This window comes from Ciona intestinalis, unplaced genomic scaffold, assembly GCF_000224145.3.
Source record: "Ciona intestinalis unplaced genomic scaffold, KH HT000101.2, whole genome shotgun sequence".
In the NCBI taxonomy this organism is placed as follows: domain Eukaryota; kingdom Metazoa; phylum Chordata; class Ascidiacea; order Phlebobranchia; family Cionidae; genus Ciona; species Ciona intestinalis.
Window position 1 is genome coordinate 84,079 of NW_004190423.2, and position 10,584 is coordinate 94,662.

Genomic DNA, 10,584 nt, shown 5'->3' on the forward strand with positions numbered 1-10,584 from the left:
TACGTGTTCACACGCATCATGGATAAACGATTATGGTGTCTTCGACAACAACATGTCGTACACGCAACCGACTTTTCAAATATTCATTAAATCGCTTCATAAACGCAAGAAAATGCTCCGCGTTTCGTATATTTCCTGGAACACTTTCCTTCAACACATCATCAGGTATTACAGGTTTGGCAAGAACTACATCTGCTTCCCGTGCTATATTTGCCTCCCTCAACCCCTCCACCAATCTCTTGTATTCATTCCTCAATTTATCTTCATCCGTTTGACGAGATTTTTCGAGGTGGTTTTGCAGAGATTGAATATTCTGAGAGCATTTATCCAAAGTTCGTCTGCTAATTGTGACGCTCATGGAGTCAATACACACGTTATCAATATTATGTGCCTCATCAAAAACCACAACAGCGTTTTTTGACAGTTCCTTTGAAACTAAGTCAGCAATTTTAGGATCCAGTAAATAATGGTAGCTATACACCACTATATTAGCATGGGTAATGGTATATCTAGCAAGGAAATACGGGCACCAGTTCCGTAACTTCCCATACCGTCTCAAATCATCCAAATTATAAACTCCAGCTGGTAAAGCCTCTTCTCGTCCGTTTGCGTCGAACTGCTCATAGAAAGAACATAACTCAACACTTGCGTCATGCTTCTGTTTGATCCTTACATGTGAAGCAGTTAGCTGATGACACTTGGTGTCAACTTCTTTCCCAATTCGCGCTCCCCTTACACTTGCGTTGATGCAAAGATTTTTTCTCGAGCTTAACGCGAGTGCGCACAGTTTAGGGACTTCCCCCACTTCTTTCTCATAATACTCCATCAACCTTCTCAATTCTTCCAAAACTTTTTCAATCTCCGGTACTGTCCTCGAGCAATATATGAGTTTCGAAATAATTTCCGGGTACTCATATTGGTACGCTACTATGAGCGATAATAATGTCGCCGTTTTTCCCGTGCCCGACGGCATCTCAAGAACTCCGTGTCCTTTCGCGTCCAATGTTCGTTTCAACTCCAGCATATAGGAATATTGTTCGGGGTAAATGAACTCGTAAGGAAAATACACCAACAAACCGTCTACGTTTATCTTCATCCTTAAGTTTGTTTTAAACAAAACCTAATGTATATTAACGCCTGTGTATAATGTTAAAAGAAACTTAATTATCCTCACATGGCGGGGCAACGACAGTCGTTATAACACGGGTGTTCTGTTTCATACACCTCGTGTCCGCTTACAAGTTACCACGTATGTAACTTATTTATCCTCGCATGGCGGGGCAACAACAGTCGTTATAACACGGGTGTTCTGTTTCATACACCTCGTGCCAGCTAACAAGTTACTACGTATTTAACTCTGATTGAAAATATATCTACACACGTTAACTTACAAAACTAACTTTTATTAACATGTACCTACACTGCACACACGTTAAACTGAATGAATGACGTTAATCAACATTCTGACAAAATATTTGCTTAGTCAGTGTTGCCAAATCGTTAAATTCAAGATATCCAACAACATTCTGTCAAAAAACATGCCATACCAGTGATGCAAAAATGCAAATTCTTACTAAAAATAATTAAATGTATCTAAATGAATAAAAAACATATGTTTAACTTGTCTACAATGTAATATAATAAGCTTCATATATATTTTACTGAAGTAACCAAAACTCTGATATAAAAATATGAATGTGTTTGTAACATGATTGTAAACAGAATGTATTTTGGGGGTAAACAATAAGATATCATAAAGTAAGTAGGGTAAATAGTACACCATGTATTCACATAAATATTAAAGTGCGTAAGTAAGTAAGCAACATAGAGAATAGAGTACAACACGATGTTTAGTAAAAAAAACGTCTCCCATAAAGTTATAAACGTGATAACTTGTAAGCCGGCATATGGTGTATAAAACAGACACCTGTGTTAAAACGACTGTAAAACTTTTTTTAATAGTCAATGACTGTAAAAGCACTTCTGGCTATTTCTATAGGGTGTAATTTGTGATAACTCCTGGTTGCACGACCCAAATCAATCAAGAACAGTCAATGTTTGCTTGCATCCAAACTCCTCCCCCGCCCCCAACACCTTACGTTTCCCCACAAACCCTGGTTCTACACAAACCATGTTCATCCAACCATCGTTGTTGAAATCGGACATCGCTTGCGATTTCTCAATCCATGGATTCCATAGAACTATGTGGGGAATATATGGGGGTTAGTTAAAACAACGAGGGAATTAGCAGCAAAACAGCAATTGTTAAAACACCTTGCGTGTATGAAACTACTTGAGTAAAAGTTCCATCTACTACACCTAACATACAATAAACTCAGAAACAAATCATAAAAGGCGCTGAAGATAACCTGGAGTTAGAATGAAGTAGTCTTAACTGACAAAAATTTTCTAATAAATGGTAAAAAATCCCCTGATGACATCATCATGACACCACACCTGTATCAGGGAGTCCCTCCTTCTCCACTTGTATCCTTCCCCCAGCATGAGTTACTACATGGTGCTTGGTATCCGTATATACGCGATCTACGTTTATTGATATCTTTACTTCAGTATCTTGCTCTATGCCGTCACTAGAGGTGACCTGGAGGTGAGTTATGACGGTTAGCCCTGGAGTGGGATGGGTTAATTACTCTATGATACTTATATCATATTGTTACACATCGGCACTAGGTACAGTGGTCAGCTGGTTCGCCCCTAGTCACCAATGTGGGCATTTGTGTCCTTGGGCAAGTCACTTAACGGTAATTGCTCCAACCCAGTGGTCACTAATAGGTTGTCCAAATTGTCAGCAATACAGAAAAACAATCACCCACAAAGTTACATATGTGGTAACTTGTAAGCGTGCATGAGGTGTATGAAACAGAACACCCGTGTTATAACGACTGTCGTTGGCCCGTCATGCGAGGATAAATAAGTTACATACGAGGTAACTCGTAAGCAGGCAAGTGGTGTATGAAACAAAACACCCGTGTTATAACGATTGTCGTTGCTCCGCCATGCAAGAATAATCAACTTACATTTATTCTGAATTCCTATTATGCATTATGGCAGGACAACATTTTTCACCCTAAATACACACCACAAACCAACCTTATCCTTGTAAGCGCATCCTTCCAACCCAGACACAGTGGTGTCCTTGATGTCATCCACTCTAATATAAGTGTGTAGCAATGTAGTGAAGTCAAAGCTAGTGGTTGATGTGTTAGTTATTTGCAGGGAGCTTGTTAAAGTAGATGAACTCAAGGTCACAGTGTATTGGAGTTTGAAACTAGAAAATATTAATGTTGTTAATATCCATGTTACTATTTTTGTCACCGAATGTAACGACCATGAAAAAGCCAGAAACATTAACTATTCGGTAGGGTGGGGGAAGATGGGACACCTTTGCATTGTGAAAATTGAACGAAATATAAAACTGTATTCTCACGACGTCAATAGACGGTTGTTATTTGTTTAAAATTGGATAAAGATAGCCATCTGGCACGAGATATTACGTGTTAAAGGTGTCCCATCTTCCTCCACCCTACTATATATAATATAAGCCAGAAAAAAATTATTAACTTTTTCATCGTGGAACTAGGACAGTGGTTCTTAAACTGGGGGGCGCGCCCCCCTAGGGGGGCGTGTAACACTCGGAAGGAGGGCGCGAAAACTATAAAATAAAGTGTTATTACATTAATGTTCAAAAGGCTAAAATACGACGCACGTAAAAGTTAAATTAAGAAAGCAAACATTTAGGCCTGTTTTTAAACCTCTTACACATGCTAAATGATGAGGTGTCAATCCCTATTATGACGCAAATAATCGCCGTGTGAATTGCTATTATGTCATAAATAGTTGCCAGGCAAAACAATTGCTATTATGATGCAATGAATCCCCACTATTTCAAAACAAACATTCTAACGTAAAACGTTTGCGTCGTAGTTTAGCCTCATATTTACCATGTTTTTCTTAGCCAGTTAGAATGTTTGTTACGAAAAATCTCACTTTTGCGTTGATCGCGATAATGTGTTTTACGCAATAATACAGATACAGTCAACCAAGGGGACGCAGTTTAAAGCATGTCCAATATGTCAGGTTTGGATGTGGTGGATCATGGCAGAAATTAATTGAACACCACTGTGATAATTTAACAAAAAGGGGGGGCGCAAGTTTATTGATATCTTCATTGGGGAGGCGTGCTTCAAAAAGTTTAAGAACCCCTGAACTAGGAGATCCTTGGTTGAAACTTCAAGTTATGGTTTATCGTGAGCAAGTCTAAAGGATTAAATATATGGGAGGCGGGAATACAGAATCACATTCACATTGATATTAATATATTAGTCACCAATGAAGGTGCACAATATATAAACAAACCTGTAACTCCATGTTTTCCTTGACTTTTCATCATCAGTTAGTTCTAAAACAACTTGAGTGTCGCCGTTATCCAACTGTGGATGTAATGTAGACAACATTGTATTTCAATGTAACTTATTTATCTTTATGAAACAACAGTCGTTATATCACAGATTCGTGATAATTTGGACAACCTATTAGTGGCCACTAGGCTGGAGCAATTGTCATTAAGTATCTTGCTTAAGGACACATACATCTATCAGTATTGAACCCAGTATCCTATCATTACAATGCAAGTGCCTAACCACCAAGCTACAACCCCAATATACACACCACCATACCAACCCCTACATACCTGCTTCATGTAACATCATATACACACAGAGGCGCAGGCAGGGAGGGGGTTAGAGTGTTGCGACCCCCCCTTTTAAACCAAATAAAAAAAAAACTAATTAAAAAACAAATTAAAAAAAACAACATTTTATTGATTAAAACCCCCCTTTATTTTTTCTGACTGCGCCACTGCATACACCCCAACACAACCCCTACACACCTGCACAGGTTGCACCACCACCTTCCACCAGGAAATTCTTGCAATACCATGTTGGGGCCCGCATTTCCATGGTCCGAAGTTCGCTGGAAGAATAATATTCAGTAATTTGCAAATAAATAACTCCATATTTAATGGATAGCATCACAGTCTCATGTATTCTTATAATATAACTTCAAAGAATTGTCAGTTATTTATTTTGCCAAATCATGTACAAGTCCTAGGTCCCATTGCTGTAGAACCTCACCCATATAGAATATTTAAATGAAATACAATACTTACGAAACACGATAGGTATTCCACCCCTAATGGCCTTGCTCCCATCCATTATAGCATCAGTGCTGAGAAACAATCTCTCTTTACCCTTACACAACCATGATATAACTGTTGCACCAAATAAATGGATTTTGCAGCTGGAAGTTCCGCTATTAAGGGTTATTGTCTCCTTGGACATTGTTAACTCAACTGTGGAATAAAGTTAAGGTTGAATCTTTGCTTTAAATACAACCATAAAAAATAAAAAGCAGCTATTTCAGAATGGCACACAGTTAGATAAAAAACACATAGACTAAGTCATAGGCGCCAAACTTTATAAAACACAGGGGAGGCAGGGATAGTTAGACACACAATCCTGTGAACAAGTCTAAATTGTGGTCGTAATTTGTTTTTAAACAATAATAATATAAAATACGACACAGGCTTTGGTTAAAAACATTTGCTATGGTTACTTAACAATTAAAATACTGCATCAAATTGAAATGTCTAGTTTTTTAAATTCTTCCGAAATTTTCTTATTTTTTGTTTCATTTTTTTGAAACTTCTTTTTCTTTTCTTCCAAATTAAAATCCTCTCCAACAACAAACTTATGTTTTGTCCTCCCAAGTAAATAAACAGCAGCGCGTAGGCCGCCTATGTTCACATTCACGGTCCTTTTTAAGCTCCATAATTTATTAAGCTTCGAAAACGCATTCAACGCTGAGCGTCGATCATAAGTTAACAAACACGCACGTGACGTCCCAACTTTTGATACTCGTGCCAGTTCATGTAGGAACCTTGGGTACAATACTCTGTTATCATGCTGAGACCCCATGCGCTTGCCGAACGGTAGATCAGTAACGCAAACATCAATTGTTGAATCCCTCCAAGGCAATCGTGTTGCATCCCATCGTATAACTTCAACTGGGTATTTCAACTTTTCTTCGGATATTTTTTCAGTATTTATCTCCAAATTGCGATTTCCATTTTCATTAACCTCAAAACTGTCTCTTTTTACTTGACTCACCCCCAAATTATCACCTTTTTCCAAATTCACTCCCAAACCCCCATTATTTACACCCACATTCCCAGACACCCTCTCCATCGCTGCCCCGCTATTATCTCCCCCCACATGCAAACACCCCTTCCACTCCATAGCCCCCTCCAGCGGTATTGAACCTGTGCCACACATAGGGTCAACTACAACCTCCCCCACCTTTAACTTACACAACATCAACATATTATAAGCGATTGTGCTCCTCAGCGTCGTTCGTCCAAAATATTCGATATTTCTATGGTGCAAACTGAACGGGGTGAGTGACAACGCCACCATCAATGAATCGAGGCCAATCTCCAGCAGAACTTCCAAGTTATAGCAACTTAAGTTAACATTCCATCCTGTAGCATCTTGCACATTCCCCCCGAACTTATATTCCGCTTCTGGTGATGTCACGCTCTGTTTTTTCCCGACACGATTACACGTAACTCTGAAATTTACATCCGTACTTTTCTCCCAAACCTCCAAGTCCGAATCCTCTTCATCCCCACCCCCACAGCCATCCAAGTTCAATTGCCTTCTTTTCTTTTTCCTTTCTCTCAATTTCTGTTTTTGAAACTTATTCATTTTTATACAAAAAGGTCGATTTTCGTTCCAATATTTTTCCACCTGTTCCCACGGCAACTCGAACGCGACTGAGCCAATTCTCTCCAATTCAACTTCCTTTGTGACATCATAGACATAATTCTCATACCTTTTAACGACGAGAAACAATTTATCCACCGATCTTAACTGATGTATTTTCGCGAAACATTCGCTCGTTGCTGTGAAAAATACTTTTCCTTGTGTGATGTCATAATCAACCACATCAATTTTCTTTGTTATCTCGTCGACCGCTGTAAATTCAAACCCGGTTGCCACAGTCGCGCCGATTGTCACTTCCCCCCCAAATTTTTCCATATCCAGAATCTTCATCTTGTGATGTAACAATGAACAGGTTCGCTGCTGAGGTAAGTAATGCTTCAGCAGTCTCGCTAGCATAACCTGTAAAGTATAGACTCATTATACTATAGCAGATGTTTCACCAAGTCTACTCAGTCTTCTACAAGTACTGATGAAGCCAACAGTTACAATATAACATTCATACACTTAATAGTTTCAACTTACATACGCTACAATATACACATTAAACATACAGCCATGGGCAACTAATTTAATAAAATGAAGTCTTGCAACATTTAATTCTGTATTTACTCCCGTTTTCCTTCTAAAATATTTAATTTGTCGGTTCTAATCTTTACTAAATAATGTAGTATAAATTTCTTGGGTTTCGCCCGCCTCCCCGCCACCCCATGATAGACGCCTTCGTTTTCACGCGTAAAAAATTAAAAAAAAAAACAATTTCTATGGAAATCAATCAAGTGTGACGCTGGTAAATGCTAGCCGCCGAATTGACATTTTTTGTATTTCTATGGAAATTAATCACGCGTGACCGTGTTAAATGCTAACCGGCGCATTTACCTGTGAAAAATAATACGTGTATATTGTTTAACTAGAAAGTTATTTTATAAACAAGTATAATAATTATTTCGAATTGGGTTAAAGAACAAATTTGCGCTTAGGGCAGTAATTCCTCACCCATATACAATGCTTGCAAAATCTGACTTGACACACAAACAAAACGACTCGCCTTTTCAGAGATGATTATCTTTCAGTATAAAATATTGCCGCACACTTAAAACTGTAAATTACATATTTTGTACAAACCTATTTTACGTTTACTGATCCTTGTTGTAACACTACACCATGTACTTGTTCTAGTGACTAACTATCATGCTATTAAAGTGATGGAAAAAGTAACATAGATACCCTTTGCACGACATGCATGGTAGTTTTATACTATTTTGTGCCTGCTTAAGTCACCACACATCTAACTTTAAGGGTAATTGTTTTAGGCATGGCTGGCAATTTAGACAACCTATTAGTGACCACTGGGTTGGAGTAATTTCCGTTAAGCGTCTTGATCAAGGACACATACGCCCACAATGGTAGCAAGTTAAGCGTCTTGATCAAGGATACATACGCCCACAATGGTAGCAAGTTAAGCGTCTTGCCCACATTAAAACTTAAAATGAATCTCTTGTTTATTTTCACACCACCGAATAAAACTTGTCTTGGTTAAAATAAGGCTACATTTCCTAATACTACAGCATCTGTGTTGTTACTAATATACAAAGATTAAAATAAAGTTAAAATCATTAAAACTAAGTTGGCTTGGTTGGGGCGAATGAGATGGCCAAAGTTGGCTTGGATTTCCTCGGCTTTTGCTCTTTTTTCTCTGTTTTGTTTACCTTCTCAACACTAGAGGCCACCGGAGAGTCAGATAAATAATAATTTGGTGAACGAGACGCACGAGGTGGGCTGTGGTGCTCCTGTGATATAATGTTTCTATGTTAGTGAAAAGTGATGTATATACGATTTGGGCCAATGACAGTCAATATAACGCGGGTGTTCAGTTTCGTACACTTCGTGACCGCTTACAAGTTACCACGTATGTAACTTAGTGGGTGATTGTTTCTGTATGGCTGACAATTTAGACAAGCCCCTGGTGATCACTGGGTTGGGGCAATTGTCTTTAAATGTCTTGCCCAAGGACACATACGCCAATATTTATTGATATCGAGCACTGAACACCTACAGTCATGATACAAGCGCTCAAACACTGAACTATGGTGTCAAAACACAGTTATAATTCAACTAACCACAGTGAGCCTTGAACCAAGTACCATATACACCACCAGTCCACACACATATACTTACAACTTGTGGTGGAATGAACTGTTGTGGAACTGAGGTTGATTGTCCAGGTTGATTATGATGTAACAATCCCTTGTTACCATGAACAACTACACAAGTTACAAAACAAAATTAACCAGGGTAATTTACAAACTTTGAATTCATTTTTTAAAGTTTAAAAAAACATCCACAAAAGTAAATAAGTAAAGAGTTCTGCTATGAAATGGTTAAACTCTATTTATGCATGTGTTTATGTTAACTTAATATTTACCCCAATATGCTACTCCGTACACCTAACCCAACATTATATTACTACTTAAATATCCTACATACATTATACCATACCCACGACGAGACTCTTTTTTAATTTCTTTTTTACGGACTCCCATTTAATGATAATCAGGAAAATAAGGTTACAGAATTATTCGATAGTATTATCACGACTTTATAAAATGCCCGTCAAAGCTGATTACTGTTTTTGAATATCAAAATATTATGTATAATAGAAACAGCATAATTTTGGAAATATTTGGCAATATGTGCTTAAGTGTCCTATCTTTTGTACTATGTCTATATACGCAGTAGTATGCCCCCCATCATACTATTTACCCAACCAATAATATATCTTATACTTACTTGGGTGAACTGCCTTAAACGCTGGGGTATACCTGGGGATTACCCCTCCCGTGTGGGGTACAGGGGAATACCCATACTGAGAAGCGGGGAAGTACCTAGGGTATAATAACCCATCGGGACCAACAGCTCTGTGATGTCAAAAGTTGGTTTTATTTTATTTTGTATTTTTGTTTCACTAACGTTTCATCTGCCATCCGGCGATACATGATCAAGGTATGATGCAACAAAACAAAGAAGTTCTAATACATGATACAACCATGATAATGTCTCGTGTATGGCAGACCAAACATTGGTAGAATACAATTCATGTTTTAACTAGAAGATCAACCTCTAATATTACATTCTGCCTGGTATCAACAACAATGGTATAATACAATTTATCTTTTGTTATCAGAAGAACCATTTACTTATACCCTATGTTGCATTATGCCGGGTAAACAACAGTAGAATATTAAACATTATATAATAACTTACAAACATCGGTTCAAAATATTCAAACATTTTTTTACCAAAATGGTCATTTACTTTTATAGATATAGAAGGATGGGGGAAGATGGGACACCTTTTCAATTTATTTTCTCCCCCAATTTGGTAGTAAACAAACATTCAACGATTTTTTATAAAACTTTATCCTCACGACTCCCATAGACCGCTGTTAATTGTTTAAAACACGATCAGGATATTTGGTTATTATGTGTGAAAGTTGTCCCATCTTCCCCCACCCTACTATATTAGATTATGTTATGCCTGGTGGCAACAGTAGCAAGAACCAGTATTTAGAGCCACCAAACTTACAATATGATAATAATAAGTTAACTTACAAGTATGGGTTCACCATGGAAGGTTGGTAGTAAGGTGCTGGTGGCATTATTGATGACATCATATGGTTTGATGACATCATCGGTGACATCATAGGGGGTAGGGGTTGAACAGCTATGTGAAATAATGATGTCATAGACATGATTGTGAACGTTGTAGATTATGTTAGGTTACA

At 37.9% G+C, this 10,584-nt stretch overlaps 3 protein-coding genes across 13 annotated transcripts in view; all 3 read right to left on the bottom strand.

The window, feature by feature from the left end:
- The window catches only part of LOC100175615 (glucose-6-phosphate 1-epimerase), a 7,279-nt gene extending 1,905 nt beyond the window's left edge, over window positions 1–5,374 (bottom strand). The window contains exons 1-6 of one of the 2 annotated variants that reach the window (XM_018815774.2): window positions 5,189–5,374; window positions 4,910–4,992; window positions 4,378–4,451; window positions 3,112–3,289; window positions 2,458–2,602; window positions 1,616–2,201 (exon numbers count right to left, since the gene is read on the bottom strand). In XM_018815774.2, coding sequence (XP_018671319.1) covers window positions 2,038–2,201; window positions 2,458–2,602; window positions 3,112–3,289; window positions 4,378–4,451; window positions 4,910–4,992; window positions 5,189–5,360 — 816 coding nt within the window. In that variant the 5' untranslated portion in view covers window positions 5,361–5,374 and the 3' untranslated portion in view covers window positions 1,616–2,037. Of the gene's footprint in view, window positions 1–1,615; window positions 2,202–2,457; window positions 2,603–3,111; window positions 3,290–4,377; window positions 4,452–4,909; window positions 4,993–5,188 lie in introns of those variants that run through there. The other variant, XM_009863188.3, reaches the window with a different exon arrangement.
- Window positions 5,375–5,382: 8 nt separating this feature from the next.
- On the bottom strand, window positions 5,383–7,198 carry LOC100187519 (THUMP domain-containing protein 3-like). The gene has a single exon (XM_002126165.4). It carries the CDS (start codon window positions 7,131–7,133, stop codon window positions 5,655–5,657), a length of 1,479 nt encoding a protein of 492 aa, XP_002126201.1. The 5' UTR covers window positions 7,134–7,198; the 3' UTR covers window positions 5,383–5,654.
- Window positions 7,199–8,284: 1,086 nt separating this feature from the next.
- The window catches only part of LOC100182782 (5'-3' exoribonuclease 1), a 17,862-nt gene continuing 15,562 nt past the window's right edge, over window positions 8,285–10,584 (bottom strand). For 5 of the 10 annotated variants that reach the window (XM_018815758.2, XM_018815756.2, XM_018815753.2 and 2 more), the window contains exons 25-27: window positions 9,591–9,718; window positions 8,979–9,064; window positions 8,285–8,590 (exon numbers count right to left, since the gene is read on the bottom strand). In XM_018815758.2, the coding sequence (XP_018671303.1) occupies window positions 8,423–8,590; window positions 8,979–9,064; window positions 9,591–9,718 (382 nt within the window). In that variant the 3' untranslated portion in view covers window positions 8,285–8,422. Of the gene's footprint in view, window positions 8,591–8,978; window positions 9,065–9,590; window positions 9,719–10,411; window positions 10,524–10,584 lie in introns of all 10 variants that reach the window. The other 5 variants (XM_018815757.2, XM_018815755.2, XM_018815752.2 and 2 more) reach the window with 2 other exon arrangements.

Coding starts and splice junctions, on each gene's coding strand:
- LOC100187519 (XM_002126165.4), bottom strand. CDS start 7,133: ATGAAGATTCTGGATATGGAAAAATTTGGGGGGGAAGTGACAATCGGC.